Source organism: Mangifera indica, chromosome 11 (assembly GCF_011075055.1).
Source record: "Mangifera indica cultivar Alphonso chromosome 11, CATAS_Mindica_2.1, whole genome shotgun sequence".
Taxonomy (NCBI): Eukaryota; Viridiplantae; Streptophyta; class Magnoliopsida; order Sapindales; family Anacardiaceae; genus Mangifera; species Mangifera indica.
In genome coordinates, this window is record NC_058147.1 from 4,578,487 (window position 1) to 4,605,616 (window position 27,130).

Below are 27,130 nucleotides of genomic sequence, written 5' to 3' on the forward strand. Positions count from 1 at the left end.
CAGAATAACAGCTTGAGTGACTTTAAACGACGGCGTATTGCCATATAATATTTCAAAGTATTTGTTAAGCCGCACGTAAACCCCAAACTGCGGCTGCGGGTGCGAAAATTGTTGTCCTTGGGATGATCCACTTCTTCAGTGATTTCTTTTTAAGAAAAAAGGAAGTCGTTTGGAACGACAGGTTTTGCATAGCACACTGGGAAGAGCAATACTCTCTATCAATTGAAAATGGGAAGATCTAGCTGGCTAGGGATGGTCAGTTTTTGAACCAAAAATTTATCGTCAATCATTTGGGTTTCCCTTTTTATTGAGGTATATTTTTCAATTGTCTATTACTTTGCAGTGTCGACGGCTGTTACTGTCATCTATGGTTGAAGAATCGCCCATTAATCAAAATCTGTGGCTTGACAAAGCTTCTACATTGCGTCAATCGTTATTTCAACAAAGAGGTAAGTTCTTTTTTTTTTACCTGTTTATCCCATTTTAAGTTTATAGATAGCATAATTTCTTATTAGGTTTATCTAACATTGTTTAGTTGTGTCGTTTCTGCTTCTTCTTCCTTCTTTTCCCTCCTTTTTGTTTGGATAAGCTTTGCATAGTTGTACCTTTGTTATTCACAAAGATGATGATTTTGCAACTATGGGAATGTTGTTGGCGAAGCGCTGTATTCATGCTACAGGTCTTAATTCTATTTCTTAACCCTTTTTTTGGGTGAGCATTCTACATTTGTTTGGTTCTTAATATTTAGATTTTGATGTATTTTCAAGGATCTTGCTACTCCAGTCAGCGAGACTACTACGAGGTTCTTGGTGTTCCAGAAAATGCTAGCCAAGATGAGATAAAAAAGGCTTTTCATGCTGTGAGTATATTTTAAGCACTCAATATGCTTCTAAGTTAGGGAATTTAACTTTAACCAGAATTTTTAGGAAACCCCTTACTGTCATGTAAAAATTAAAATATCTTATGATGGCCTTGTTCTTTCTTTTCTGCCATCTTGCATTCACTATTAGCTGTTCTTTATTGGGCCTTAAGTTGTTTATTTTCTTAGCTTTTTAAAGTAGGTGGCTTTAGTGTTTGGGTGAAAATTATGTGTGTTGCTTTTACATTTAGAAATAGATTACTTGCGGAATCCTTAATGGAACTTGAGAAGGTACACTTGAATAGGCATCTAATTTTGCTAGTACTGTGAATTTAAGGATATTTGACTATCTGGGGTTGGCATCATTGCCAAGAATTGTTCACCACTTTTGCAATTGGAAAATCATGTCTGCACCTATTTAATGTGACCATCCTTCATCTATCAGACCTTTTTTTGTGCTTATTGTCTATGATGTTGGTATCCATGAAATTTTGCAGCTTGCCAAGAAGTATCATCCAGATGCAAATAAGAATAATCCTTCTGAAAAGAGGAAGTTTCAAGAGATAAGAGATGCCTTTGAGGTTTGTGATTTTGGTTGGATTGTGAAGTATTATTATTATTGCTTTCCTGATGTGATTATGTCTGATAGTTGTACTTTCTCTGTCCATTAGTGTCATGATTGTTAAATTCTGTTCTTCCTACCAAAAATATGACTGATCTTGTTTTTCATGGTCCAACTAGCCTCAATCTCTTTATGATGATAATTTTGCTCATTCTGCTATATTGTAGATTCTGCGAGATTCTAAGAAGAGGGCTCAGTATGACATGGTAAGTGCTCTTTTTCTTCTTTCTCCCTCTTTCTTTTTTTGTTTTCATTTACTTATGTATTATTTCACTTCTAGTTTTTGATTCTGTAGACATTTGGTATGTCTCGTCTGTCACTCTGACTTTTACATGTTAAAGATTTCAAAATGTATGCATTTTGATTCTTGTGTCACTCCAAAGGTTTCCAAACTAACTAAATCATTCTTTTTATCCTTACGATTAATGAAGGGGCGAAGCAGAGGTTCGGAGAATGTAGAATATAATACTGGTGGTGCAGAGGGGTTTAGATATGCTTATGAAACTCAATTTTCTGATTCTTTCCGTAAAATATTCTCTGAGGTACCTCTGTACTGTTTTCATGTTTTCATCTTAATTCACTCTATTGTCCTAATCTGTTTATATTGAAATAAGAAGTCATTGATGGTTTGCAGATTTTTGAAGATGAGACTGACCAATTTGCACCTGATATTCAGGTTTAAATTTTTTGCTTCTGGTCACTATTGTCTGTATAAAACTGACTCTTTACAATCCCCAGTTAAGTCTTTTTCCATGTTTTTCTTGGAACGCCATAGGTGGAGCTATTGCTCTCTTTTTCCGAAGCTGCTAAAGGATGCACAAAACATGTGTCCTTTGATGCATTTGTGCCCTGTGATTCTTGCTGTAAGTGAAACTATAAGATATCCTGGATTCATACCATGTAAAGGACATCAGCAATGGAAGGCCTGAGTCGCATATATGAGTCCTTTCATTCATGTTTCAAGAATTTTTTTCACTGTCATTAATATTTGAGTTTCTTCATTCTTTTTCTATTGATGCAGATGGACGTGGCTACCCAATAGACGCCAAAACAAGTGTCTGTCCCAGGTGCAGAGGCATAGGAAGAGTAAGTGCTTTGAAGATTTACGTTGATTATGAATAGTGGATAAATCCTTCTGAAAGGATTCACTTTGTAAAGATAATATTGTTGCTTGTTGTTTGAGAATTTAACTGGTTAGAAATATAAGCAATCTTTCTAACATTAATCCACTTTGAAACAGGTTACAATTCCTCCATTTACGTCAACATGCAACACTTGTAAAGGAACGGGAAAAATAATTAAGGTTTGGTGTGAATTCGATTGAATATTTTCTTTTATTTAACCAATTTCTGTAACTGATATTAATAATTTTCTTCTTCCCCTTCTGGTCTAGGAACACTGTATCTCATGTAGAGGATCAGGGGTTGTTGATGGCATCAAGGAAGTCAAAGTGACAATTCCAGCAGGTTAAGCTTTAATTCTTATCTTTATAACACCATTTAGCTATATTGGGTAACCAAAATGTGGATTAGAGAAGGTTAAAATAGTTTGAAAGAGAAAGATGAGATTGCAATTGGCTTGGTTTGTTTTTGAATTTTTTTTTACCCAGATAACTTGCTTTATGATGATTACCAAAGTTGTATCTGGTATACAAGGTTGCATGGGTCATGCAACTATTTGATGTCTTTCTGTGTAGATTATGAAACTGCTTACTAAATACTTGCATAATAAAGCTAGTGAGAATCATGTTGAGTGTTTATATGGCTTCACAATTAATTCGATGTTTTGCTGAGATGTGTGCTATTTTGATTTTCCAAACCTAACCATTTATTGAATTGGGAATGCAAATAAATCAAGCTGAGTTTAACATCTTACCATTTATTGACAAAAATGTATGAAGTTATGTTATATATTTCACTGTTGAATTTTCTGCATTAATATTTTTGATTCTTTCCCCTCTACTTTTTCAACAAATTAGGGGTGGACTCTGGAGATACAATACGTGTTCCAGATGCGGGTAATGCTGCTGGGCAAGGAAGCCAACCTGGGAACTTATACATTAAACTAAAGGCAACATTTTTACTCTTTTTTTCAGTGTCTCGGTTGGCTGTATTTATCATTTGATGTGGTGTACATTTATATTTGAAAATTAGATTATGAAAACTCTTGAACATGGTTAAGGTAGTCTTACACATAAAAATGGCGTATTGCTAACAGAACTCAAAGTAATTGTTTGTTGGGATGCTTATTCATTTTTACTTTCTGAACTTTTTTTCTCTTTTGTCATTTTAGGTAACCGATGATCCTGTCTTTACTAGAGATGGTGCAGATGTTTATGTGGACTCTAATATCAGCTTTACTCAAGTTAGCCCTAAATCCTTTGTAAAGTGTTTACTGCACTTTTCTGGTTTACCTTCTGATTGGATCTTTGCTTAAGGCCATGTTTAAGTTCTCTTCACTGCTTCATAATTAATTAACATCTTTATTTCTCCCCCTCTCTTTGTTTTTTTTTAAGTGAAAAATTTACAGTTTAGTTTTGTTAAATTACTTTTATTTTCTTGTAATATTCTGTAGTCTCTTACCTTTGGTGGACAGTTCCATCTAATGTTTGTTCAAGTACCTGGTTATTTTCTTTTAAAGTGAACTACATCAACTGATTCAATCTGTAAAGTTGTGATGGCATTTGACATTGACACTGTAGCATTAGTAGTAAATCAGAGTGTGCAGAATCTGGGAAGAATTTTAGAAGGTGTATTCCTTCTTTATTATTGCAGCATTAATAAAGAAGGAATACATTGCAAATTCTTGGGTCTTTTGACACTGGAAAGATGCATTTATGGACGGAATATTTTGTTTTGCCTTTAGTTTAGACTTGGGATGAAAAACACATGTTGGTACCTTCCAAAAGATAAGGCTACTCCTCATTAGACGGTTTCCACTGCCAATATAAGAAGTCACATTCTTCATCTTCTCATCTTTGAGAATATGGTAGAAGTATTAGAAATATGGTTCTGGTAGAAAACTTGAGTTTTTTTTTCCCAAGGCATCATACTTGTCTGTAGCTTCTTCATTCTGAATGAGTATACTGAAGCAGTAATTTTTGTGTAACAGCTTAAACTCACTCAATTGAACACAAGAAATTTAACAAGAAACAAACTGCTTTATTTAAATTTGAATCACTCAATAGATTGACGCTCTGATTTTATTGTAGAAAGAATAAATTAAGACATTAAGAGAAGCTATTTTGGCAATTAAAGGTGCCAATCCTCCCCTAGGCCAAAGGCCTCCATGAATAATTTCCCTGAATATTTCCTTGATGTTTCACCTCCTTTTCTCTCCTCCTTTTATACTCTTTTCTCCGGTTTTAGTTTCCAGTTTTCTTTCCATTCTCCCTAATTCTTGCCTGTCAGTTTTGCCTTGATTGGAGCCTGTTTGTTTTGTCTGGATTGATGCCTTTATCTTGCTGTCTTGTTTGAATTCTTCTTCAGTTATTTTTTCTGGTATTATGGCAGCCAATTCATTGCCTGAAAATCTGTCTCCTTTAATTCTTCTTTCGTAGACTTGCTTGATTAGTGGCCTATAAGTTTGCATTTAAAGTTGAATTGCATTTTAAGTTGAATTAGTCTTATAAACACATTCAAGTTTGAATTATCTTACAGGCTATTCTTGGTGGAAAGGTTGACTTGCCTACTTTGTCAGGGAATGTGCAAGTAAAAGTAATAGTTCTGTTCTATTTTCTTGATACACAACTGTAAACATATATTACTTTGCATCATAACTGCAGGGAGATTTTTTTTGTGTTATATATAGAGTTGATTTTCTGTTATGCTAACTATTTTTTGTTTGCCCTAATGGCTGTAGCAGATACCAAAGGGAGTTCAGCATGGGCATCTGTTAGTCTTAAGAGGGAAAGGTATTGAATCTTATTTTCTCATGTTTAAGTTTCTCCCATCTCTTAAATATGCGTAACTTGTAGGTTCATGCAGGACTACCAAAGCATGGTTTTCTTATAGATCATGGAGATCAATATGTGCGATTTCGTATTAACTTCCCTAAGTAAGCTTTCCTTTTTACTGTTGTTGTGTTACTAAATATGTCTGTACATGCAATACTTCAATATTTCTTTGTTCACAATACTGCCCCAAAGTGCTTCCTTAACATACATACGTAATTAAGGAAGTGTCATGCTTGGAATGATTGTCTTTGGAGATTCTTTGTTTTTGTTTTTTTTTTTTTTTCCAGCTTTCTTTCCTGCAATGATATATATTCTGGATATAAAAATGTAATTCCTATGTTCACTGAAGAGAATTGGGCTAACCAACAATTCCTTTGTTTTGTCTGGAACTTGAGATAGAAAATTTGAATTTAATGGTTACTCAAATATTTGATCATGCCAAGCAAGGGCGGCCATTTATGTTTTTCACTGCTCTTCAACTTGGAATCTGTTCTTGTTTGTTTCATTTGTTGACTCTTCATTGCTGTAAAACTTTGCTTAGAAGTCAGTTTTGTTTGTTGGGCTGTGAAAAAAGGAAGCATTGGTTCCATGTGAAAATGGGATTTTGTTGCCATAAAAGTATTTTCAATTTGCAAATATATATTTTAGATACTTTTGTCTTAGTTGTATGAAAGTGTGTTTTCTGCTCCTGTTGCGTCTGTATATCTGTGGTTCTAAATTTGTGTGTTATGCATAAGCATAGCTGCTAGATCTTTTCCCCATGGTTTATTTTTAATGGAAAGATGTAGGGATTTTGAGGAACTAAACGTGTTGTTTTGTATATCAAATAGATATATCAAATATCAGTTTTAGAGATAAAGAACTGTGTAGCAGTCATACATTGACAATTTTTGTTAATAATTTAAATGTAAAAATGAGATCTTTTATAGTGATTTCTTTTAGAACTTGGAGTTACTGTTTTTTATGGTTAGCCAGAAGAAATGAGATATATCATTGGGAATTTATTTTTCTTATTTATTTTTTTGGGTAGAGAATTAAGTGAACGCCAACGGGCTATATTGGAAGAATTTGCAGAAGAGGAAATTAATAATGAGAACAGCACCTCCAGTGGAGGAAATTGGTAAGTGATTCATATTTACATGACATATTTCCTTATATGCATAGATAGATTGATGTGTGGTCCTTCCATGGAGCTCTTTGACATAATTTAGTACAAAAACATGTCTTCTGACTATCCTGTCCAATGTTGGAGGAGAAAAGAATTTGGGATAGTCCAGACTGCTTGCTTGTTATTTTTGTTTTTATTCTTTTGACTGGTTAATTAAATACCAGCTCTTGAAAGCCATGCTGCATGTGTGTTGTCTTAAATCTAGAGGATAGCTTCTTGTGTTGGCCTTCTTTCATATTTCAGAATTCTCCACTAAAGTCAGTGTGTTTTAACACTATGTTGAACTTTGGAAGTAAAAAACTAGGTTGTTAAATTCAAATTGTAGACGTTAAATTAGTATTTGTGTGAAGCAATCGACTTAATTCTGACTTTATGAAGGTTGTTGGTATAGTCATTTTACTGTTTGTAATGAAGATCCTGAAATGGACGGCAGGCTTTATCAGCAGCTATCTACTGGTTGAACTTTCAGGTGGCAGCAAATTGTTGAACGAGTATCAGGTCCAAAGTTTGTGCTTGAGTTCTCCATATTCTTGTTAATCCTGTTGTTCCTGAATAAAACAATGGGCTGAAAACAAACACAAGAAAAATTTTTTATGGAGAGATATGTGGCAACCATAACGAGATCATGGGAGTGCCACCTTCGATTTCTGCAAATACAAGTCAAAGCTTAATAACTCAATCAGTCAAGTACGTTTGTCAAACCCCCATTCATTGGCAGTGAGTCATTGCCTGTTTTGCTCACTTTTTGGTTGCGCTGTTGTTTCAATAATGTTATATAAGTCATTATTGTTGTAAAGAAATAATTTTCAGCTGTAGTGGTAATTCAATTGAATTGTCTTTGTTTCCTATTTTATTTCATATGCTGTACAACGGGCATTGCGAGTAAATGGGCTTCTTTGGTTAGTTTGGGAAAGCCTAGACGGGGAGGAAACAGTAATGAACATGTGATGAGATAATGAGAATTGGCCAATGGCTTTATCCTAGGTCTGGATACGAGTCAAACCAGCTTTAAACATAAATTGTTTTAAGTTTGGCTTGAGCTCGTCAGGCTATATTGAAAGAAAACTTGTGTTTAACTCTATAGAGAAGTTCAAAACTCGACATATATTTGTGATCTCTAGTTTTGACATTTAAAACGATATTATTTTGATTAGGATTGGATTTTAATCGAATTTGTTCGAATTTAAAAACAAACTTGGCTTGAGTAAACTCAAAACAAGTTTGGCTGAAGCAAAATTGAGTTCGAGTCTGAAAGTTACATCAATTTTATATATAAATAATAAAAATTTAATAATAAAATTTTAAAAATAAAATAATATTTATTTATATAATAATGTTTTGATATTACGTATAATAATTATAATATTGCCAAAGGACTATTTTCTATCTAAGTTTAGGTGCAATCTTAAAGTTATACTTATAAAGTTCGAAAAATTTGAAGTGGTACATGTTAACTAATTGATATTAAAATTTTCTGTTAGAGATAAAAATAAAATTTTTATTTTACTAATAATATTAAAAAAATATAAAATGTATTATATTTTCTCTGTTAAGTTTTAAAAACTAATATTTCATCTCTCTTAAAGTTTTTTAACTTTAAAAACTCATATTTTTCCTCTCAAACCCTAGGAATTTTTTTTTTCTCCTTTAACCACTTTCTTTGACAATCTAGAAAAGACGATGATAAAACTTCTTCATTTATGAAAAGATCTAGATTCCAGATCTCTTCATCGACAAAAAGATTCGGATCTTTTCTTCGATGAACAGATTGGGGTTCTGGATCTCTTCACCTAGATCTCATCAGATCTCTTCATCTCTGACGAAGAAATCCTTTCCAGATTTGTTTACTTGTATTGATCAACTATTTAGGGTGGAGAGGGAAGGGTATCAGTGTCGAAGATGGTGGTAAAAAAAGTGAAAAAAATATAATTTTTTAAAATTATAAAACTTTAGATATAAGTGAAATAGTTAGTTTTTAAAAGTTAGAAAGAAAATAAAATAATTTTTTTATTTTTTAATATTATTAATAAAATAATAATTTTGTTTTTGTTTTTAATAAAAAAATTTAGTAATAATTATGTTAATTTTAAATTTTTTAAATATGATGGATGTGACTTCGCATGATACCTAATCTCGGTTGGGAACTAGTCCTTTGGCCTTGTAAAAAATTCATCATAACATGTGCAGCTACATGTGCCAATTATTGCTCCGCGCTGAGTGCTTACGTTCCGTACACGACGACTGGAAAATCTTTTCTGTGTTCCAAGTCAAAGGTGCAGGCGGGGCTTGTCTGATTGTGTAAGGTGTAAGACTTATTATTATAATTGAGCAAGTTTGATAAAATTAAAACGCTTGACAACTTTTTTGTTTTATTCTAAATGTGGATCATAGCAAAAGAAAGATTAATGTGAAGTAAGGACAGCACGAATATTAAAAATTCAGATAGATGAATATCAAGGGAAGCACGATAAAGAAAAAGTAACACCCGTGACTTCTTCTACTTCATATATCTAATAAATGTTTTAACTGCCCTGTTTTTCACACAGACCTAAGATAACATTTCGCTCTGCTTTGATGAGAGGGCATCCATGTCTGATGGCGACAAAAACCAGTGCACTGACAGACAAGATAAACGAATTGGATTTTTTCTAGCTTTGAAGTTTAAGTTAAGATTAAAGCATTTAATATTGCCACAAACAGAGATTTGGCTCGATTGCCAAAAAGATAAAATAACTTCAATTATAACTCGCATGGCTGCGGTTCATCATGGTTGGAAACCGGAAGCATTTCTGTTTGAGCAGTACGTTTCTCCTCTTTGGCGTGTTTAAATTCCCCATAATAATATGAAGCAAAGCCCCAGAGAGAGAGGGCAAGAGAAACACCTTTCTCTGCTTGAAACTTCTCTTGATAGAAAATCACTGCCAGAATTTCTGTTATCGGTAGTTGAACAGCGATTATTACAGCTGATAACAAAGACGACCCACAAAATATCACACCTATTGCTCCAATGAAGAAACATTGCCAGATTAATGCACTTCCCACCACCAAAATATAATACTTTGTTTCACCCAGCTCGAACTCTCTAGCTTCTCTTCCAATTACCTGCAAAAATAAATCAATTTTCCCGAATCTGGAAGTGCAAATATTTATTAATTTCGTTTTTGCAGGAAAGAGAAAGATAACTTACCTTGAAGTCATTATTAATTAGCATTCCCACAGTGCACACTGCTGTAGCAAACAAGCACATCACAATCTGAATCTCCAAAACAAGAGCATAGCTTAGTTCTTGTTTGGCCTTCTTGTACGACAACTCCACCAGCGGCAATATAAAGCCGTACAAAGCGGCCGCAGCGACTGTCATGAGAAACCCTAACAAATACTCCCTGTTTGATTCATTAGCAGGCCGATCACTGCTGGTATGTAGTGCTAAAATACCAGCTCCAACGGTTAACAGAAATATTGCATTTATTGAGTAAGAGGTAAACTTTTGTTTGACCAAAAGATATGCAAAAGCTGCAGTAAAAGCCAACTGGGAAGCGATGATCAAAGAAGAAGTGGAAACCGGAAGACGAGCCACGCCATAAGCGTAGAGATAGTCGTCGAAGCCAGTAAGCACGCCAATTACCGCTGAGGCAATGAACAACCGAGTTTTCATGAGGAAGAAGTTGGTGGGTGATGACCGGTTCTGGTTGCGGCGGCGATAAAAGTAACCTATGGTGATGGGGAGGAGAACAACCGGCCAAGCTCCGGTTTCAAGCCAGCTCGAGAACCAAACTCGGTTGCCCCCGTGGATGAAGTATAGACGCATAACTAGTGGACCGCCACAGTTGCCAATAGATAAGAAGATAACATTCAGAACAAAAGAGCTCTTTTCACGACGGTGCTGGGCTTACCAGCTGATTCCATCTCCGCCATGTTACGAGTTTTGTGTCTGTGAATACTGAAAAGTTTTTACAATCAGTATATCCAAAAAAAACCCTAAATCCAAAAATAAGATGTGTCTCTATATATATAGAAAACCCCCTAAAAATATAAACTGATTTGACATATAATATTATTTATTATATATTTATTTTAAATATATAAATAAATATTTTTTTATATATATTATTATATTAGGACACATATTATAAGGATAATGAAAGGAAGTATGGTTTGGTTGGGATTGTGATGCAGAGGATTCCTCAGCCCAATCATATCTTCTTCTCTTTTAGTTGAACGGTAGGAGTTATATTTCTAGCGCTCTTTCAACTTTGTTGACTCGGAGTAGGACAGAAATAGAAGGTTGGATTGATTTTTACGCTAAGGAACAAGTGTGATGATTTTTCTCCTTGCCTTTACTTTAAAGATTCTTTAAAGATGGTCACCCTTTTGGAATTAATTGCAGATTAAAGGATTTAATAAATATATATTATTCCGACCTAAATAATTAATATTTTATAAATAAGTCAAATTCTATGATGAAGAAATGTTGTGTTGAGTTTATATATGTATTTCTCATAGTTGAAATTTTTTAGATAAAATTAATTAAATAATATGTGACTGTTTAAATTGTAAAAAATAAATATACTTAAAAGGGACAATTAAGGGTGTGAACACAATGATTAAATGTGTAAGGCTGAGATCATTCAAACGAGCAGCGGTCCTTCCCAGTCGATGTTTAAAAAGGAGTTTTCCGATCTTTATGTAACATCTTTAATAAAGAAATTAAATTGTCAAAAGCCTTGTCAAATTATTGACGCAGTGTTCTTGATAATGGGATAAGTTGGTGACACCTTTGGTTTTGGCAGTGAATAATCCTTAGTCTTATCCCTTCTACTCTGAGATCACGACAATGTTTCGTGTTTGCCTTCATACATAAATTAACAAAAAACTTGTATGTCAGAAATCGATGACAGCGTTATATCAGTTCTACGTACAAAATTTGTCTTCTCCAACGAAGATGAGTTCTAAAGAAACAAAAGATAAGTTTGGAGAGTAGAATTAGATTTAAATTAAATTTATTTGAGTTTGGGTTTAAGTTTAATTCAAACGAATCTAAAATGAGTCAATCTTGGTTGAGTTCGATTTATTCATCAAATTTTTTAATTAAAAATTTTGATACAAAACGATATCGTTTTGATTAATATATATTAAAACGATATTATTTTAATAACAAAATAGTTTAAAATTTGAACACAAAATAAATCGAATCGAATTCAAATCGAGTTTAAGTTTAGTTTCACGAGTTCGAATTCAAGCTCAAATGAACTTGAACTCTACTTGATTTAGTTCAGTTTGAATTTAATCTTATTCAAAAGTGTTGGTTGCTAGAGACAGAAAGAGGAGAAAGAGCAAGAATACAACTTTTTCAAAATTTAATAATAAAAGAAATTATTAATTTTTAAAATTTAATAAAACAAATAAAATTTATTTTTTAGTATCATTAATTAAATGGTTATTATATCTCAAAAATTAATAAATTTTAATAATTTATAAATAAATTTTTAAATTTTTAAAATTTTATCGATGAAAGTTTTAGAATACACTCATCCTTGGGTGGGAATAAATTTTTTGACCTTGTTATAAACCCTATTCATTTTGATAGTTACACCCAAGAATTTCCATATTATTGGGTCAACAATTAGCTCGTAATAATTGTTAAATTAACATCATACATTTTTTCGGTCAGGGTAGTGAGGTTGCGTTATTTGATTTTGAATAAAAGTCCTAAAAAGAGTTATTTGATATCTACGAAAGTATTCTTAATTACGTTAGGATGACGATTATATAATTTGAAGTCATATATTAACTATACGAAGTTGTATATCCTAAAAAGAGCTCATACTTGGAAGCATATGCGAAAGTCTCAAATATTACATAAAACTTCAATACTCAACATTTAAATTAAAACATAATTCAAAAAATGTATAAAATGTGTGACGCGCATTACACAATCATACTAGAAACATTGCATAGAAATAACAATACATGAAATAATTAATTTCATGGCATAATACCTCATGCATTCCCTCCTTTAATAAGAGAGCTCCCTCGTAGTCACCATTCATATCATATTTGTAAAGAGTAATACTATGTGTATACAAATGTATACATACTCATATGTGTCATCATATGATTGATTATTATTTTATTCTTAATTCAAAATCATCTAATCACATGATGACACATATAAATGTGTACATATTTATGTATTCAAAATGGATACACATAGTTTTATTGATTTGTAAAATATAAAAAATTTGAATTATTTGTTTGAGCATTTGATTCAGTTGTACTATGACAATAAAGATATATATGATATTGCATATAATCTTGCAGAATAGGATTGTATTAAACATATAGAGATGGACAAATTATTTTTCAATAAAACTATATATATCCAATTAAATATCTATATAATATATCATTATGTAATAAAATAATTTTTAATTAATAATAAAATAATACTTTTAATTAAATATTTGAAATTAAATACACATAATCTTGCTTATTTTCCATAAAGGGGAAATTCAATGGGAAAATTTTGGAGCTATCTAATATTTTACCCTATGATTGATATTCTTACCAAAAAAAAGTTTCAAATAGATTATTGTCAAACTTGTTAGAACAAATTAAACATAACCAACTTAAAAGATAACATTATGATTGAAATTAATTTTATGAATATCCCCTTGTGTAAATATGATTAGATAGACAAAATTTTCACCAAGGGAAATTTGAACGGCGGATTTTATAAATTTTAGTAATTTTTTTAATAATTATATTTTTAAGATAAAAATAAAATTATTTTTAATTAATATAATAAATAATATATAAAATATTTCAAAATAATTAAATTTAATAATATTTAATTAAAATAATATATTAATATTTTTTGTCGTCGTTTATTAAACATATTACTTATTTATAATTATCAATTTTTATTAAATCTTACTAATTTAATCAAAAATAGGCATTCGGCCTAGTCGATTTAGCGGTTCTACAGTAAAGCAACAACAACATGACTCGTTTCCTACTCCTCGCTCCGGTCAAACTTGAGTCCCGAGATTGCACATGGGAAGTATGGAAGGTGGGAACCCTCTATTACTCTCAAGCCCAGAACAAAATGACTTACAAGAAGAATCGACCAAAGATAATGATCTCATCAACAAAACATGGACGGAATCAAAGAAATTATGGCAAATTGCAGGGCCCTCCATCTTCAGTCGCCTATCAATGTTTTCCATGACTATAATAACTCAAGCTTTCGCTGGCCACCTCGGTGATCTCAATCTTGCTGCCATTTCCATTGTCACTACTGTAATTATCTCCATCTGCTTCGGCTTCTTGGTAAGCAATCCAAGCTTTTTCTTTTCATTTCAATTAAATTGTTCTGTTTTTTAATCCTTTACTTCTACCATTTTAGTTAGGCATGGCGAGTGCGCTGGAGACATTATGCGGCCAAGCTTGTGGAGCCAAGCAGTACCACATGCTAGGGTTATATATGCAACGATCATGGATCGTTCTGTTCATATGTTCGATTTTGTTGATACCCATGTTTGTTTTTGCATCTCCATTTTTGAAGCTCATTGGTCAGTCAACAACATTGGCGGAGCAAACCGGTATTGTTGCTATTTGGTTGATACCACTTCACTTGAGCTTCCCTTTTCAGTTCACTTTGCAGAGGTTCCTGCAGTGCCAATTGAAGACCGCAGTTATTGCTTGGGTTTCTGGTGTTGCCCTCTTGGTCCATGTGATTGTGAGTTGGGTTTTTGTTTATAAACTGAGAGTTGGAATTGTTGGAACTGCTATCACACTTGACTTTTCATGGTGGTTATCGGTTTTAGGACTTTTCTGCTACAGTGTTTGTGGTGGGTGTCCTCAGTCTTGGACTGGTTTCTCTAATCAAGCCTTTGTTGGGCTTTGGGAATTTCTTAAACTCTCTGTGGCTTCTGGGGTTATGCTATCGTATGTGATTGCTTACCATAGGTTTAATGAATTTTGAATTTGTTAACATTGAAAAAAGATTGATTACGTTTGTCTTTTTTATGATTATTTAGGTTGGAAAACTTCTATTATAGAGTGTTGATCATAGTTTCAGGTTATATGCGTAACAGTGAAGTAGCTGTTGATGCCCTTTCAATCTGGTTGGTTCCTAGTCCCGAATTTTGTTTCTATTGTTTCATTTCTTTGTTTTTAAAATCTATGGTTTGCCCGTTGAAATTTTTAGTTCCTCTAAATTTTTAATTCTCTTGGCAGCATTGCTATATATGCCTGGGAATCCATGGTTCCTCTAGGATTTTTGGCTGCCACTGGGTATGTTACTGATCGTAAGCTCCACTCCCTTTTCTCTCAAACTCTCCAAATTATCCACTATAATTTGTAATAAATGTACAGGAAGAATTAAGGGTATAGGAATAATGTCTCAATATCTCATAATAGGTAGTAATTTTATCAGAACATTGAAGACAGTCCATTCAGCACACAACTCTAACAATAATTAAGCCTCATGCGTTTCTCTTGAATGAATTTGATTGCATATGAACTGTAGGAGTTGCGGGCTAAGGACAAACATTATTTATGGTTTGAAGTGAATCTCAACATGGTCCAGAAAAGTGGAGAACGTGGACAAACATTATCTATTGTATATGTTTGGGATGGATTAGGCACATACCTACTCCAAAACACTGAAACCTGTAGAACTTTTACTTAGTAAATTTGGACGCCAGTGTGTTTGAATTAAGATAAACAATCATTTTTAAGGTTTTAAGGTCAAAATACATTCTAAGAAGTTTATTAATTTGATTGAGTTTGTCTTCACTGAATGTCTTAGTACATGATACCCATTTTCTTTTCCTACCAAGCCTTCTTGACTGATTCTATGGAACTGCACATTGTGGTTAGTCAATGACTCTTCAAGTTCCTACTAAAAATTCATAGTCAAACAGAAAATCAGTTGTTGAATAGAATTTTTTTTGACTATATTTTCCAATTCCCATTTATTTTTGGGATTAAAGGCTATTCATCTAGGGAGAGAATAAACTGTAGACTCATCAAGTTTTCCCCTTCTTGCTTGATAATAAGGTTTGACTTCTTTATCCAGAGTACGTGTGGCAAATGAGCTTGGTGCCGGAAATGCAAATGGCACAAAATTTGCCACCATTGTGTCATTGCTGTACTCCCTCTTGGTTGGACTTTTTTTTTGGCCAGTTGTTATGGCCATCCCTGGGAAGCTTGCAATGATTTTTACCTCAACCTCTGCTGTTATTACTATGGTCAATGAACTGGCACTTTTACTGGCATGCACTATTCTCCTCAGTTGCATTCAACCAGTTCTTTCGGGTGAGAAGATCAAATTTATCTTTCCACAACATTCACAAATTTTAATCTTTTGGTATGGTATCGTGACTATGTCTTTTTGCAGGCGCAGCAATTGGATCTGGTTGGCAAGCTTTAGTGGCACTTATCAATATTGGTAGTTACTACCTGGTTGGAGTGCCTCTTGGGGTTTTGTTGGGTTGGTTGCTCCAATTTAATATCAAGGTAAGCACAATTGCATCTTCACAATCAGTCAAGCACATTATGATATCATTTTTAAGGAGAACAAGGCCATCTATCTGAAGTTTGTATCCTGATTTTTGCATCCAAAGCATCGTGTCATTTATTTAAAGTTAGACATCATATAACCATAAAATCACAGAATCCCCATGGAAAAATTATTGCCACAACACTCATGAGGTGTGATGAAACTTATTTCTGACTTCAGAATTCTCTAATCTGCTATGCCATGTTGTTGTTACTAAGCATAGCTTATGATGTGCTTCTGAATTCCGTTTAAAAAAAAAAAAATGTGGTGACTGAAAGTTCTTTGGGGTTGTTTGTATGTTTGTCTACAAAGCATTCATTCAATCTCTGATTTGTAGTAAAATGATATAAGCAGGGCATCTGGGCAGGAATGATATGTGGAACTGTGGTTCAAACATTGATACTAACTATCATCACCATGAAATTGAATTGGGAAAAAGAGGTAAACTCCAATTCTTGTTACTTTCAAACACACACATAAAGCTCTTTCTATTTAAAGGAAGTTAATTTTTATTGCCGTTGAAATAATATTTACAGGCAGAAAAGGCTCGGATCCATATGTCTAATGAGGCAGCCTCTTACAGATAAATTTAATTTTGCAAAGCCTAAGCACATTCAGGCGTGTTAAGAAGGAATAATTTCCTTTTTGTCTTGGAAAAACTACTGTGGCAATTCTTTAAAAGATTAGTATTTTGTAGGGATGTTTAATTTATTTTTATATTTAAAATATTTAAATTTATATTCCCTTATATACGAAAAATATTTTTATTTTGTTATTCTACCTATCATTTGGGAGTGGCATCCAGCGATTTATTAGTTATGAAATTTAATGCTGGCGAAAAGATCTAGATTAATTACATGAGACAGGTCAAATTACTTTGTAAAATCAAATTTCAATTTGCTCTACAAATTTATTACTAAAATCAGAGCTTCATTAATTGGAGGATAAATTACAAATATTATCTGATAGTGATTCGTAAATAAAAAATAAAATTATATGTTATATAAATTAAAATAATAATTTATAATTAACTGACGTGTGATAATGCATGACTTAATTACGCAAGTAATGACCTCAGCCGTTGCACTGACCATTTACGCCTCTTCATTATTAGACCATCTGATGGAATCTGCCAAATCCAAGCTTCAAATTGTAGCCATAGGTTACTGCCCAACTGGATCCTAGTATTATTTTAGTAAAAATTATACAGGTTAGACCTAGCTAATTCAACCATAACTGGTGCTTCATTTTTGGTTTCAAACCAACGCTGACTTTCTGGGTTACAGTTTTTTTTTTAATCCATTGCATAATTTTTCATTCATTAAAAATTATTTATTATAAGGAGTACAATAGACAAGATAGAAATTCTGGAATTTAGGACCCGTCGAATGACAATAGCCATGACCTCAAGAACTCAACCACCATTCTTGTATAATGGCTTTCCACCAGATTGTCAACCCAGAGACATTTTTGCTTTCATCCTTGACTGATTTATTGCAGAGTTTGACTCTTAATTTCCTTTTGAACAAAATATAAAAACATTTTACGGCTCTTTAATTGTTTTTAATTTTCAGGAAATTGACCAGAAATAACCAGTCTTCATGCATGAATCATGTGATGCCTATATATAAAACAGTTTTCTCATTTATCTTTTTACTTTTGTAACAAAACTGCATTGATTGTTCTTATTCGATTGCCTTAATTGTATGAAGTAATATAAAATTTGCCAACTACTCTTCCACGCCGCTTGGAGTGTTCAAATAAAGATTGAACTTTGAAATTATGGTTCAAGTTCTATGTGGTGGATTGTTAAAGTATATGATATGATATAAGTACATGTTCAGAAGCAACCAGTTGACGAAATTTACTTGTCTTTTCACACCTCTAGTTCTCAGTATCTGAAAGCTTAGGCTTAGGCTTAGGCTAAGGCTCAGCCTCCCCTCTTTATTCAGAAACCAAGACAAGATAGTTAAAGCATTGAAACGTGTGTTATGGGTAGCATTGAGAGGGATGCAGATCCCAATCAGCCTTTGTTGAGGGACGTAGCGGTAGCTGGAGATCATGATGACCAAGACAATGAAAAGTTATCAATAAGAGTCTGGATTGAATCGAAGAAGCTATGGCGGATCGTTGGCCCGGCAATATTCAGCCGGATTTCAGCCTTCACCATGAACATCATCAGCCAAGCATTTGCCGGACACCTTGGTGAAGTTGAACTAGCAGCTTTATCCATAGCCAACACTGTAATTGTTGGCTTCAATTTCGGCCTTCTGGTAATAAACTCAACTCTCCCTATTCATCTATCTAAACCCACTGATCTTTTTCGTTCTCTCATTTAACATTTGTGCTTGATTTTCTGGGTTCTGAAAACTAGCTTGGAATGGCAAGCGCATTAGAGACACTTTGCGGCCAAGCTTTTGGAGCCAAAAGATACCACATGTTAGGCATTTACATGCAAAGATCATGGATTGTACTTTTCCTATTCTGCTTCTTGCTATTACCAGTTTACGTTTTTGCAACCCCAATTCTGAAATGGCTGGGTCAGCCAGACGACGTCTCAGAGATGTCAGGGGTAGTTGCTGTGTGGTTGATACCACTGCACTTCAGTTTTGCTTTTCAGTTTCCAGTGCAGAGGTTCCTGCAGAGCCAATTAAAGAACCAGATAATTGCTTGGGTATCATTTGTAGGACTGTTGGTGAATATATTCACCAGCTGGCTGTTCGTTTACGCACTAGATCTTGGTGTTATAGGGGCGGCTATTGCATTGGATATCTCTTGGTGGGTGTTGTTTTTCGGATGTTTCGGTTATGCTGCTTTGGGTTGGTGTCCATTAACATGGAAAGGCTTCTCTATGCAAGCCTTTTCTGGCCTTTGGGAATATACCAAACTCTCCATAGCTTCTGGGGTCATGTTATGGTAGTAGTCTCTCTCTCTTCTTGGTGCAGTTACGTTACGTTTACAAATTCCTAGCCAAAAATTTTGACATATGGTTTTGTTATTGATGCAGCTTGGAAAATTGGTACTACAGAATATTAATATTGATGACTGGACATTTATCAGATGCGACAATAGCTGTGGATGCCTTATCAGTGTGGTATAAATATAATTTTATTCAATTTTTCCCTTTCTTATTTAACATAATAAAGTTGCTTGAAACTAACTGATTTTACTGCGATTTATTTATGTAGCATGAGTATTAACGGATGGGAAATCATGATTCCTCTTGCTTTCTTCGCTGCTACCGGGTATTGTTTCTCTTTTCATCTTAAATCTAGCATTTGTTCATTGATGTACATCCACTAATACTCTCATATGATGAAAAGCATTTAGCATTAATGGCGGGGCCAAAGGACTATTTCCCACCCAAGTTTAGGTGCATTTTTTAAGTCATATTTATGAGGTTTGAAAAACTCTAAGTCTTATTTATATCGTGATTGTTGTTAAAATTTTCTAGTAGAGGTATAGATAAAATCATCTTTTTATTAATAATATTAAAAAAATATAATTTTTTTTTTTTGTAATTTTAAAAACTAACAACTTTACCTTTACTTAAAGTTTTCTAATTTTAAAAAATCATATTTTTCTCTCAAATTTTTTTTTCACCTCTCCGACACCGACGACCTACCCTCCCCATCCTAAACCGTTGATCAACACATGTAAATAAATTTAGAATAGATTTTTTTATTAGAGATGAAGAGATTCAACAAAATCTGGGTGAAGAAATTCTAGATTTCTTCATCGACGAGAAGATTCAGAGCCTAGATCTCTTTGTCAACTCTTTTCGTCAAATATCTTCATTGATAAAGAGACTCTATTATCGTCTTTTCTATTAGTCAGAGAAAATAACTGGAGGTAAAAAAAAATTCTAAGGTTTTGAAGGGAGAGGAAAAATATGATATTTTAAAATTAAAAAACTTTCAAAGTAAGATGTTAGTTTTTAAAAGTTATTTGTAAAAAAATAATAAATTTTATAATTTTTTTAATATTATTAATAAAATAATAATTTTATTTTTTTTAAACCAAAAATTTTGGCCATAATTAATGAATAGACAAGGCTTCAAAATTTTCGAACTCCTTATATGTGAGTTTGGAATAACACTACTTTGGCCTAATGGCGGCTAATACGTCTGCAATCTCATAATTAGCTTTGATGAAGATTGGCTGTACTACTGCTTTCAATTATTACTGGTTGGCACTGTTTGATGTTGAATCGAAGCTAGTCCAACTAGCAGACAAACAAAATTAATTAAGCGAATGAAATTAAGGCCAAACGACTATTTCCCACCTAAACTATGATAAATTGTTAAAGGTTTTTTTATTAACTATGATAATATTGTTTATCCACATATAAGTAATTAAAATTAATGATAATGAAGTAAAAATTGTTATTTTATCTATAATATTAAAAATAAACAAAAATATAATATATTTTTACTTCTTTAAACTTTAAAAACTAAAATTTTTTCTCAACTTAAGTTTTAAAAAATAACAGTTTTACCTTAGGGTTTTGTTTTGAAATCTTCGGTGACATCTTCGGCTCTATTGTCGATGGTCTCTCCCTCTCGAAGCATCCTCTCCTTTTAACAATCTCTTTCCTCCCATTTAGACACCCGATCGACATCAGAAAAGTTTTGAGAGATGAAGAACTTCGTCTTCCCAGACGTCTTCTTCTAGGAAGACAATCGTCTTCCCAGAAGTCTTCTTCTGAGAAGACGACTGTCTTCCCAGACGAAAACGACAATTTTGTCTTCATCTGGAAAGACGAAGACCCGACGAAGTTCTTTGTCTCCTAAGGCTTCTTCGACACCGATCAGATGTCCAAATGGGAGGAAAGAGATCGTCGGAAGGAGAGGATGCTTCAGAAGGGAGAGGTCATCGGCAATGGAGCTAGAGATGTCGCCGACGATTTCAAAACGAAACCCTAGGGTGAAACTACCATTTTTTAAAACTTAAGTTGGGAGAAACTTTTAGTTTTTAAAGTTTAGAGAGGTAAAAAGAGATAAAATTTTTAAGCGTTAGAGTTTTGTTAAATTTAATTAGTCATGAGTAAGTAAACGGTATTTTTGTAGTTAATGAAGGGAACTATGAGAATTCAGTATATAGTTTGAGTGGGAAATAGTCCTTTGGCCATGAAATTAACTAACAGTGCTGTATTTTAGCTTTCACCTGACGGTACCTATAATGACGAATAAGAAAAAGTCACTATGCATTATTGATGGGTCGGTGGCTTTAAAATTGACAGCGTGAGGGTGGCCAATGAACTGGGAGCCGGGAACGGCAAGGCCGCAAAATTTGCAACAATAGTGGCGGTAGTAGAATCCACAATAATCGGCCTCATCCTCTGCGTTTTGATAATGATACTAAGAGAAAAGGTGGCTTTGATATTCACCTCCAGTGAAGATGTCCTTGAAGCTGTTAAAACGCTTTCCTATCTTTTGGCAGTCACCATTCTCCTCAACAGCGTTCAGCCAGTTTTATCAGGTGCATCTCTAATGAAACATTACTGATAACCTTGACAACTTTTTTTTTTTAATCAGATGTTAAAGAGTTTTATTTTCACTGCGACAGGAGTGGCTGTGGGGTCTGGATGGCAGGCGACGGTTGCATATGTAAATCTTGGATGCTATTACATAGTAGGACTCCCACTAGGATTTCTGATGGGCTGGGTGTTCGATCTGGGCGTTATGGTGAGTTTAGCTTCTAAAGTTGATTGCTTGCCTTTTTTGTTGGTTTTTGCATTTATGTGTTGATTGGGCTTACAAACAATCAATGCTTCCATCTTTAACCTGCTTTTTCATGAACCCAAGTTATCAAATAGTTAAACTTTTTATCCATTATGCATGAATCTAAGCCTGATAAAGTTCTGTTAAAAGTTTGCTAATTCAAGGAAATTTCTTTAATTATGAGGAATTATATGATTTAATCTTGTATTGACACAAATTATTTTTACATTTGTGCATCAGGGTATCTGGGGAGGAATGATCTTTGGTGGAACTGCTTTTCAAACGGTCGTGTTGTCCATTATAACTGCAAGATCCGATTGGGACAAGGAGGTATAATTTGACATTATAACATTTTTTTCTTTTCAACGAAAGAAACAAGCTTGACTTTAACACATTTTGAAGTCGTCTCTAATTGATCGTTTTGGTGGATTTACAGGCTGAAAAGGCAAAGCAACGAGTCCAGAGGTGGTCGAGTCCCAACCCAGACAATGACTCAGAAGACCAAAATAAGTAATCGCACTAGACATTAATCGTGGTGGTTTTTCACCGGCCACTGGGATCTAATTTTGAGCTTTCTTTTTAATTTGATGTACATTTCATTGTCCACCGCATGAATTTTTGAGTTATTGCAATAATTCTATGCAATTAAGTTTTGAACAAAAAGGAGCTTGAATTGTCATTTTATCACTTATTTATAAGTTGATTTCTGTTAAAGACAACGATAAAATTATTATTTTATTATTAAATTTTAAAACCATAAAAATTTATATTATTTTTAGAATTAAATTTTAAACAATTAACTTTTTTTTCTAAATTTTTTCTTCTTCCTCCAGTAATAGAAGAAAGTTCTTGCCATCGGGCCGACCTTTCCACTATAACCTTTTGTTGCCATCAGCCTTTCAACTGTAGAAGTTTTGTTTGATGAAAATAATCCATCTTTATTTGACAAAGAAACAAAAAAATTTATTGTCATCTGTACCATACTTCGGCTATATCTGTGAAAGCATGCGCTTATAACTTATCAAACCCACTTTCATTCGTGTCCATCAATGTCTACTATTAGGGTTGGATTCGAGCTAAATTAATTTAAGCTTGAGCTCGGCTCGGTCGAGCCCAAAATGAGTCTGCCTTAGTCAAGCTCGAGCTCGAGCTACTCGTCAAATTTTCTAATTAAAATTTTTGATACAAAACGACATCGTTTTGATCAATATATATTAAAAACGATATCATTTTGATAACAAAAAACGAATCGAGCTGAATTTGAGCCCAAAATGAGCTTGCCTTAGCCGAGTTCGAGCTCGAACTCGAGCAGACTATATCTGAACCGAGCTGAACTAGAGCTCGGCTCAACTCAAATCTAGCTCTATCTACTATCATTACAATCTTGCACAGTAGAACCGGAAGTGGAAGACTCAATTTCTTTCCAGTGCGGGAATTATAGAGTTGGCAATGGGCCAATACCATCCACAAAATTTGGGCATGATCCATGTTTCGCAGGACTCACAAACAAAGTGACCACATCGGGGTTTCACGGGGAAAGCCCACGAATCAACACGACAGCACAACTTAAAAAAATAAAAAAAAAAGGACACAGCAACGGCTACTTTGCACCAAAAGACAAAATCCAAAATACTCATGACCCCATTGGGAGGGTAACGGCTACATTTTTCCTTTTTCTTTTTAGTTTTTCTATTCGTTGCACGAAAAGGAAAGCCAACTGGAGAGAGAAGAAAGTCTCCGAGCAGAAGGAGTAAGCCGCCGAAGATGAAGAGGGAAGAGAAAAAAAACTTAAAAGCGAAAAAATAGTTATTTTTTAAAATTAAAAATATTTAAACAGTAAAAAATAGTTATTTTGAAAATTTTGAAAAAACATAAAATTATATATTTTTAATATTATTATTGAAATAAAAATTTTATTTTTATTTATAACAGAAAATTTTAATAAAAAATTAATTTATAGATAAGATTTTAAATTTTTGAAATTTGATAAATAATAATTTGAGAATATATCAAACTTTGGGTGGGAACAAGTCTTTTGTTTTGGCCTTCTTATTATCACGCGGGCAATTTTTTTTGAATCATTATTATTTTTTTTTAAATTAAATTGAAATCCTCCATCTATCACCGCAAAATTCTGCGAGTGGCAATGCCGCGGAGAGACCGATTACTTCAACCTGACCTCTTGAATTGTCTCAAGTGGCTCCCATCCGACCCACCCAACGCAAAACACGCGCTCTCGTTTCATAAGAGAAGAAAATTTGAAGTTGCCGACTGGGAGCGTTTACATCATCATAGTTTATTGGCCAAAAGACTTGACCCCACCGAGATATTTTGAAGCCTCAAAGTCGTATTTTTTAATTTTAACAAATTTAAATATTTAATTATGAGTTAATTTTTATTAAAAAATTTTATTAAAATTAGAGATAAAAATATTATTTAATCAAAAAAATTAAAAGAATTAAATTTTCTTTTTTTAATTTGAAAATTTTACATTTTTTTCATTTTTTTTAAGTTTAAAAAATGATAATTTTTTTCAAAGATTTTTTTTTTCTTTTCTTCGGTGATAATCTATCATCTCTGACCATTAGTCATCCTCTCTCTTGTTTTATTTTTCCCTCCCTTTCCTTTCTAACTATAGATTGACAAAAATTATCTAAAAATCCAAATGATTTTGGTCTAGATGTCCAAAGGAAAGTCATTTGAATTTTCAAACAATTTTATCAATCTATAGTCGGAGAGGAAAGTGAGAGAGATTGAGAAAGAGATAAGGCAGAAGGAGGGAAGGCCGACAACGGATTGTTGCTGAAGAAAAGAGAGAAAAATCTTAAAAAGAAATTTTTATTTTTCAAACTTTGAGAAAAAAAAAATTACGAGATTTTTAAATATAAAAGAAAAATATAATAAAATTTTAATTTTTTAAATTTTATAATAAATAATAATTTTATTTTTAATCTTAATTAGTATTTTTAACAAGAATTTTCATATAAATGTATATATAAATTAAAAAAAAAATAAAAAAAAACTTTGAAATTTTACTACACCAAGACTTTTGGCTTGCTTGGTAGACACGATCGTTGTTTTGATAAACCCATTTGAATTTAAACATAAATGCCCGTTCTTTCTAAGACTCAGTCAAAATCATTAGTCTATTCCATCATATCAATTTCCTTAAAAATGTATTTTAAAACAAGAGCGTCACAAATCATTTTCGACAAATTGTGGAACCCGGTTCCACTGAAACAACTGTCTGAACTCAGAAAATCGTTCGCTCATTCGACTCAACTCGCTTAACTCGTCTCTTGCCGACATCTTCATTAACGTCTTCTCCTGTACATTCTTATTCACTGCCACCAGTACCGTTATCTTTGTTTTTGTTTCGTGGATCAAATTCCATAACCGATGATTCTTATTTCTGTTAACAAACAACCGTTGCAATCTGTCTTCGCAATCTTCGAGTCTTTTCAAAGCATTCAAAAACCGAGTCACGTCTTCCTGACTTAAACTGATTAATCTCTCTCCCAGTTCGTCAACTCGGAGGAAAATTTCATGTTGTATTAACCTGTAATCTGCACCCACCAATCTGACAACCTCATGTACCAAATTGTTCCTCTGAAGATTCAACGAATTGGGCACGTCACTTACCTCTTCAACGAAGCTTACTAGAGCATCTACCTCTCTCAACAAATTTGAGCTCAACAATGCCAAAACCATCTCTTCTTTGTCATCACTAATCTTCTTAGCCGCTTTTGAAGAACAGACGTAATAACCCACAACTCTGGAAGCTGTTAAATTTCGCTCTAAAACGCAAGCATACCACCTGACCCACGACGACAGTTCCCAAGCTTCTGGGTCGGAATCATCTCGAAACATTGACAAATTAAGAAAGTTTCGGCCACCATAAGAAGGATAAATTGAAAGCTGCTCTTTTAAAATAAACGAACCGTTTGTAATAATATTATGGATTGTGAAAAGACACTTCACGGCAACAAAAGCGTTGCGTGTGGCGTGCAGGCGGTCCATGAGAGCTTGAATGCAAGCGGACGCTCCTGGTTGGGACCCATGGTCGATGCAAAGAACGGCAGCGATACGTTTATACGACGGAGGATTTGAAGTGCGGTGGGAGGTTGCAAGGAGGACAGCGCGGCGGATGGAGGAGGTTTTGCGTTTGGTTGAGAACGTTGTTTTGATTAAGGATGCTTTGTCTTTGAGAAAGCCTATGAAAATTCTAAGTGTCGTTGGCCGGCCCATCGACTCCAACTCTGACGGAAATGGTGAAAGAAAGGATCTGAAGAGACACAAGTGAAAGGCAGACCCTTAAATGGACGTGGGCATGTCGGTCTTTTTCGTGTTTGTATTAACAGTTCATAACGAGTAACGAAACGCGTAAGCGCGTAAAAAGTAAAATTAGTAAATGATTTTTTATGGTTTGGATTTAGAGAGTGGGTCCATTTGTCAAATTTCTTCTGACCTTTCTAATTAAGATTAATTTCAACTAATTGATAATCTAAAGGGCAATTTATTCAACTGTTTCAATTATTGAATAGCATTTACATCATCGTTGGTTGTCGATGAAGCTTATTTGAATGCTATTCTTTCTATTTTGAGACTATTTAGAATCAGTTTTAACAGCCACATGTGAATGAATCAACCTTCGACCGAAGATAGATTATTTTTTTATATTAAAAAATATAAATAAATTATATAAATTTATTTATTTTATATAAAAATTTTACAGTCAATATACAAAGTAGATTTTGCATTATTGAATGTCTAGTTCCCACCCCTGACTTGGAAGGAACTAATTTTTTTTTTTATTCTATAGTGTGTTATTTGTCCATTCCTCGTTAAGGAAAACAATAAAACTATGTGTATCTATTTTGGGTATATAAATATGTACACATTTATATGTGTCATCATATGATTAGATGATTTTGAATTAAGAATAAAACAATAACCAATTATATGATTACACATATGTGTGTATATATTTGTGTACCCAAAATGGATACATATAGTATTACTCTAAAAAAAATCACAAGGATTTAAAAATCATTTGATATAATAAAATTATTAAAAATCTAACTAATGCAACTAACTGACAACTAATTCTTATAGAATAAAACAATGTTTATAAATAAATTATATAAATTTATATGATTGTTTAATTTTATTTTTCACTTTAAAAATATTATTATATTATGTTATATAAATAAGTTTGTATGTATAATATTTCTT

The 27,130-nt window shown here is 33.3% G+C and overlaps 5 protein-coding genes across 18 annotated transcripts; 3 read left to right on the forward strand and 2 right to left on the reverse strand.

Moving 5' to 3' along the window:
* The first annotated feature begins 113 nt into the window (after nucleotides 1-113).
* On the forward strand, nucleotides 114-7,452 carry LOC123229419 (chaperone protein dnaJ 1, mitochondrial). 13 transcript variants are annotated; one of them, XM_044655215.1, is made up of 19 exons: nucleotides 114-255; nucleotides 344-449; nucleotides 590-679; nucleotides 768-859; nucleotides 1,357-1,440; nucleotides 1,649-1,687; nucleotides 1,913-2,023; nucleotides 2,116-2,157; nucleotides 2,257-2,344; nucleotides 2,503-2,567; nucleotides 2,722-2,784; nucleotides 2,875-2,947; nucleotides 3,460-3,551; nucleotides 3,774-3,863; nucleotides 5,141-5,197; nucleotides 5,343-5,394; nucleotides 5,468-5,537; nucleotides 6,467-6,556; nucleotides 6,996-7,452. In XM_044655215.1, exons 1-19 carry the CDS (start codon nucleotides 229-231, stop codon nucleotides 7,063-7,065), a joined length of 1,401 nt encoding a protein of 466 aa, XP_044511150.1. In that variant the 5' UTR covers nucleotides 114-228; the 3' UTR covers nucleotides 7,066-7,452. The 13 variants fall into 13 exon arrangements, 7 of the variants coding, with proteins under 7 accessions (XP_044511150.1, XP_044511152.1, XP_044511146.1 ...); XM_044655217.1 differs by having other exon boundaries at nucleotides 7,038-7,452; XM_044655211.1 differs by having other exon boundaries at nucleotides 7,074-7,452.
* Nucleotides 7,453-9,012: 1,560 nt separating this feature from the next.
* LOC123228544 (purine permease 3-like) lies at nucleotides 9,013-10,592 on the reverse strand. Its single transcript, XM_044653947.1, has 2 exons — nucleotides 9,792-10,592; nucleotides 9,013-9,706 (listed from the first exon to the last, which is right to left on the reverse strand). Exons 1-2 carry the CDS (start codon nucleotides 10,410-10,412, stop codon nucleotides 9,344-9,346), a joined length of 984 nt encoding a protein of 327 aa, XP_044509882.1. The 5' UTR covers nucleotides 10,413-10,592; the 3' UTR covers nucleotides 9,013-9,343.
* A 2,970-nt stretch (nucleotides 10,593-13,562) lies between these two features.
* Nucleotides 13,563-16,920, forward strand: LOC123229006 (protein DETOXIFICATION 27-like). 2 transcript variants are annotated; one of them, XM_044654549.1, is made up of 8 exons: nucleotides 13,563-13,936; nucleotides 14,013-14,554; nucleotides 14,647-14,733; nucleotides 14,846-14,902; nucleotides 15,690-15,928; nucleotides 16,011-16,129; nucleotides 16,527-16,613; nucleotides 16,709-16,920. In XM_044654549.1, the coding sequence occupies exons 1-8, from the start codon at nucleotides 13,661-13,663 to the stop codon at nucleotides 16,757-16,759; spliced, it is 1,458 nt and encodes a 485-aa protein (XP_044510484.1). In that variant the 5' UTR covers nucleotides 13,563-13,660; the 3' UTR covers nucleotides 16,760-16,920. The 2 variants fall into 2 exon arrangements, with proteins under 2 accessions (XP_044510484.1, XP_044510485.1); XM_044654550.1 differs by having other exon boundaries at nucleotides 13,795-13,936; nucleotides 14,017-14,554.
* Nucleotides 16,921-17,969: 1,049 nt separating this feature from the next.
* Nucleotides 17,970-22,558, forward strand: LOC123228923 (protein DETOXIFICATION 27-like). Its single transcript, XM_044654425.1, has 8 exons — nucleotides 17,970-18,445; nucleotides 18,547-19,088; nucleotides 19,180-19,266; nucleotides 19,361-19,417; nucleotides 21,415-21,653; nucleotides 21,741-21,859; nucleotides 22,136-22,225; nucleotides 22,332-22,558. Exons 1-8 carry the CDS (start codon nucleotides 18,164-18,166, stop codon nucleotides 22,407-22,409), a joined length of 1,494 nt encoding a protein of 497 aa, XP_044510360.1. The 5' UTR covers nucleotides 17,970-18,163; the 3' UTR covers nucleotides 22,410-22,558.
* Nucleotides 22,559-25,013: 2,455 nt separating this feature from the next.
* Nucleotides 25,014-26,203, reverse strand: LOC123228817 (putative clathrin assembly protein At4g40080). The gene has a single exon (XM_044654269.1). It carries the CDS (start codon nucleotides 26,141-26,143, stop codon nucleotides 25,091-25,093), a length of 1,053 nt encoding a protein of 350 aa, XP_044510204.1. The 5' UTR covers nucleotides 26,144-26,203; the 3' UTR covers nucleotides 25,014-25,090.
* Nucleotides 26,204-27,130: the final 927 nt, after the last annotated feature.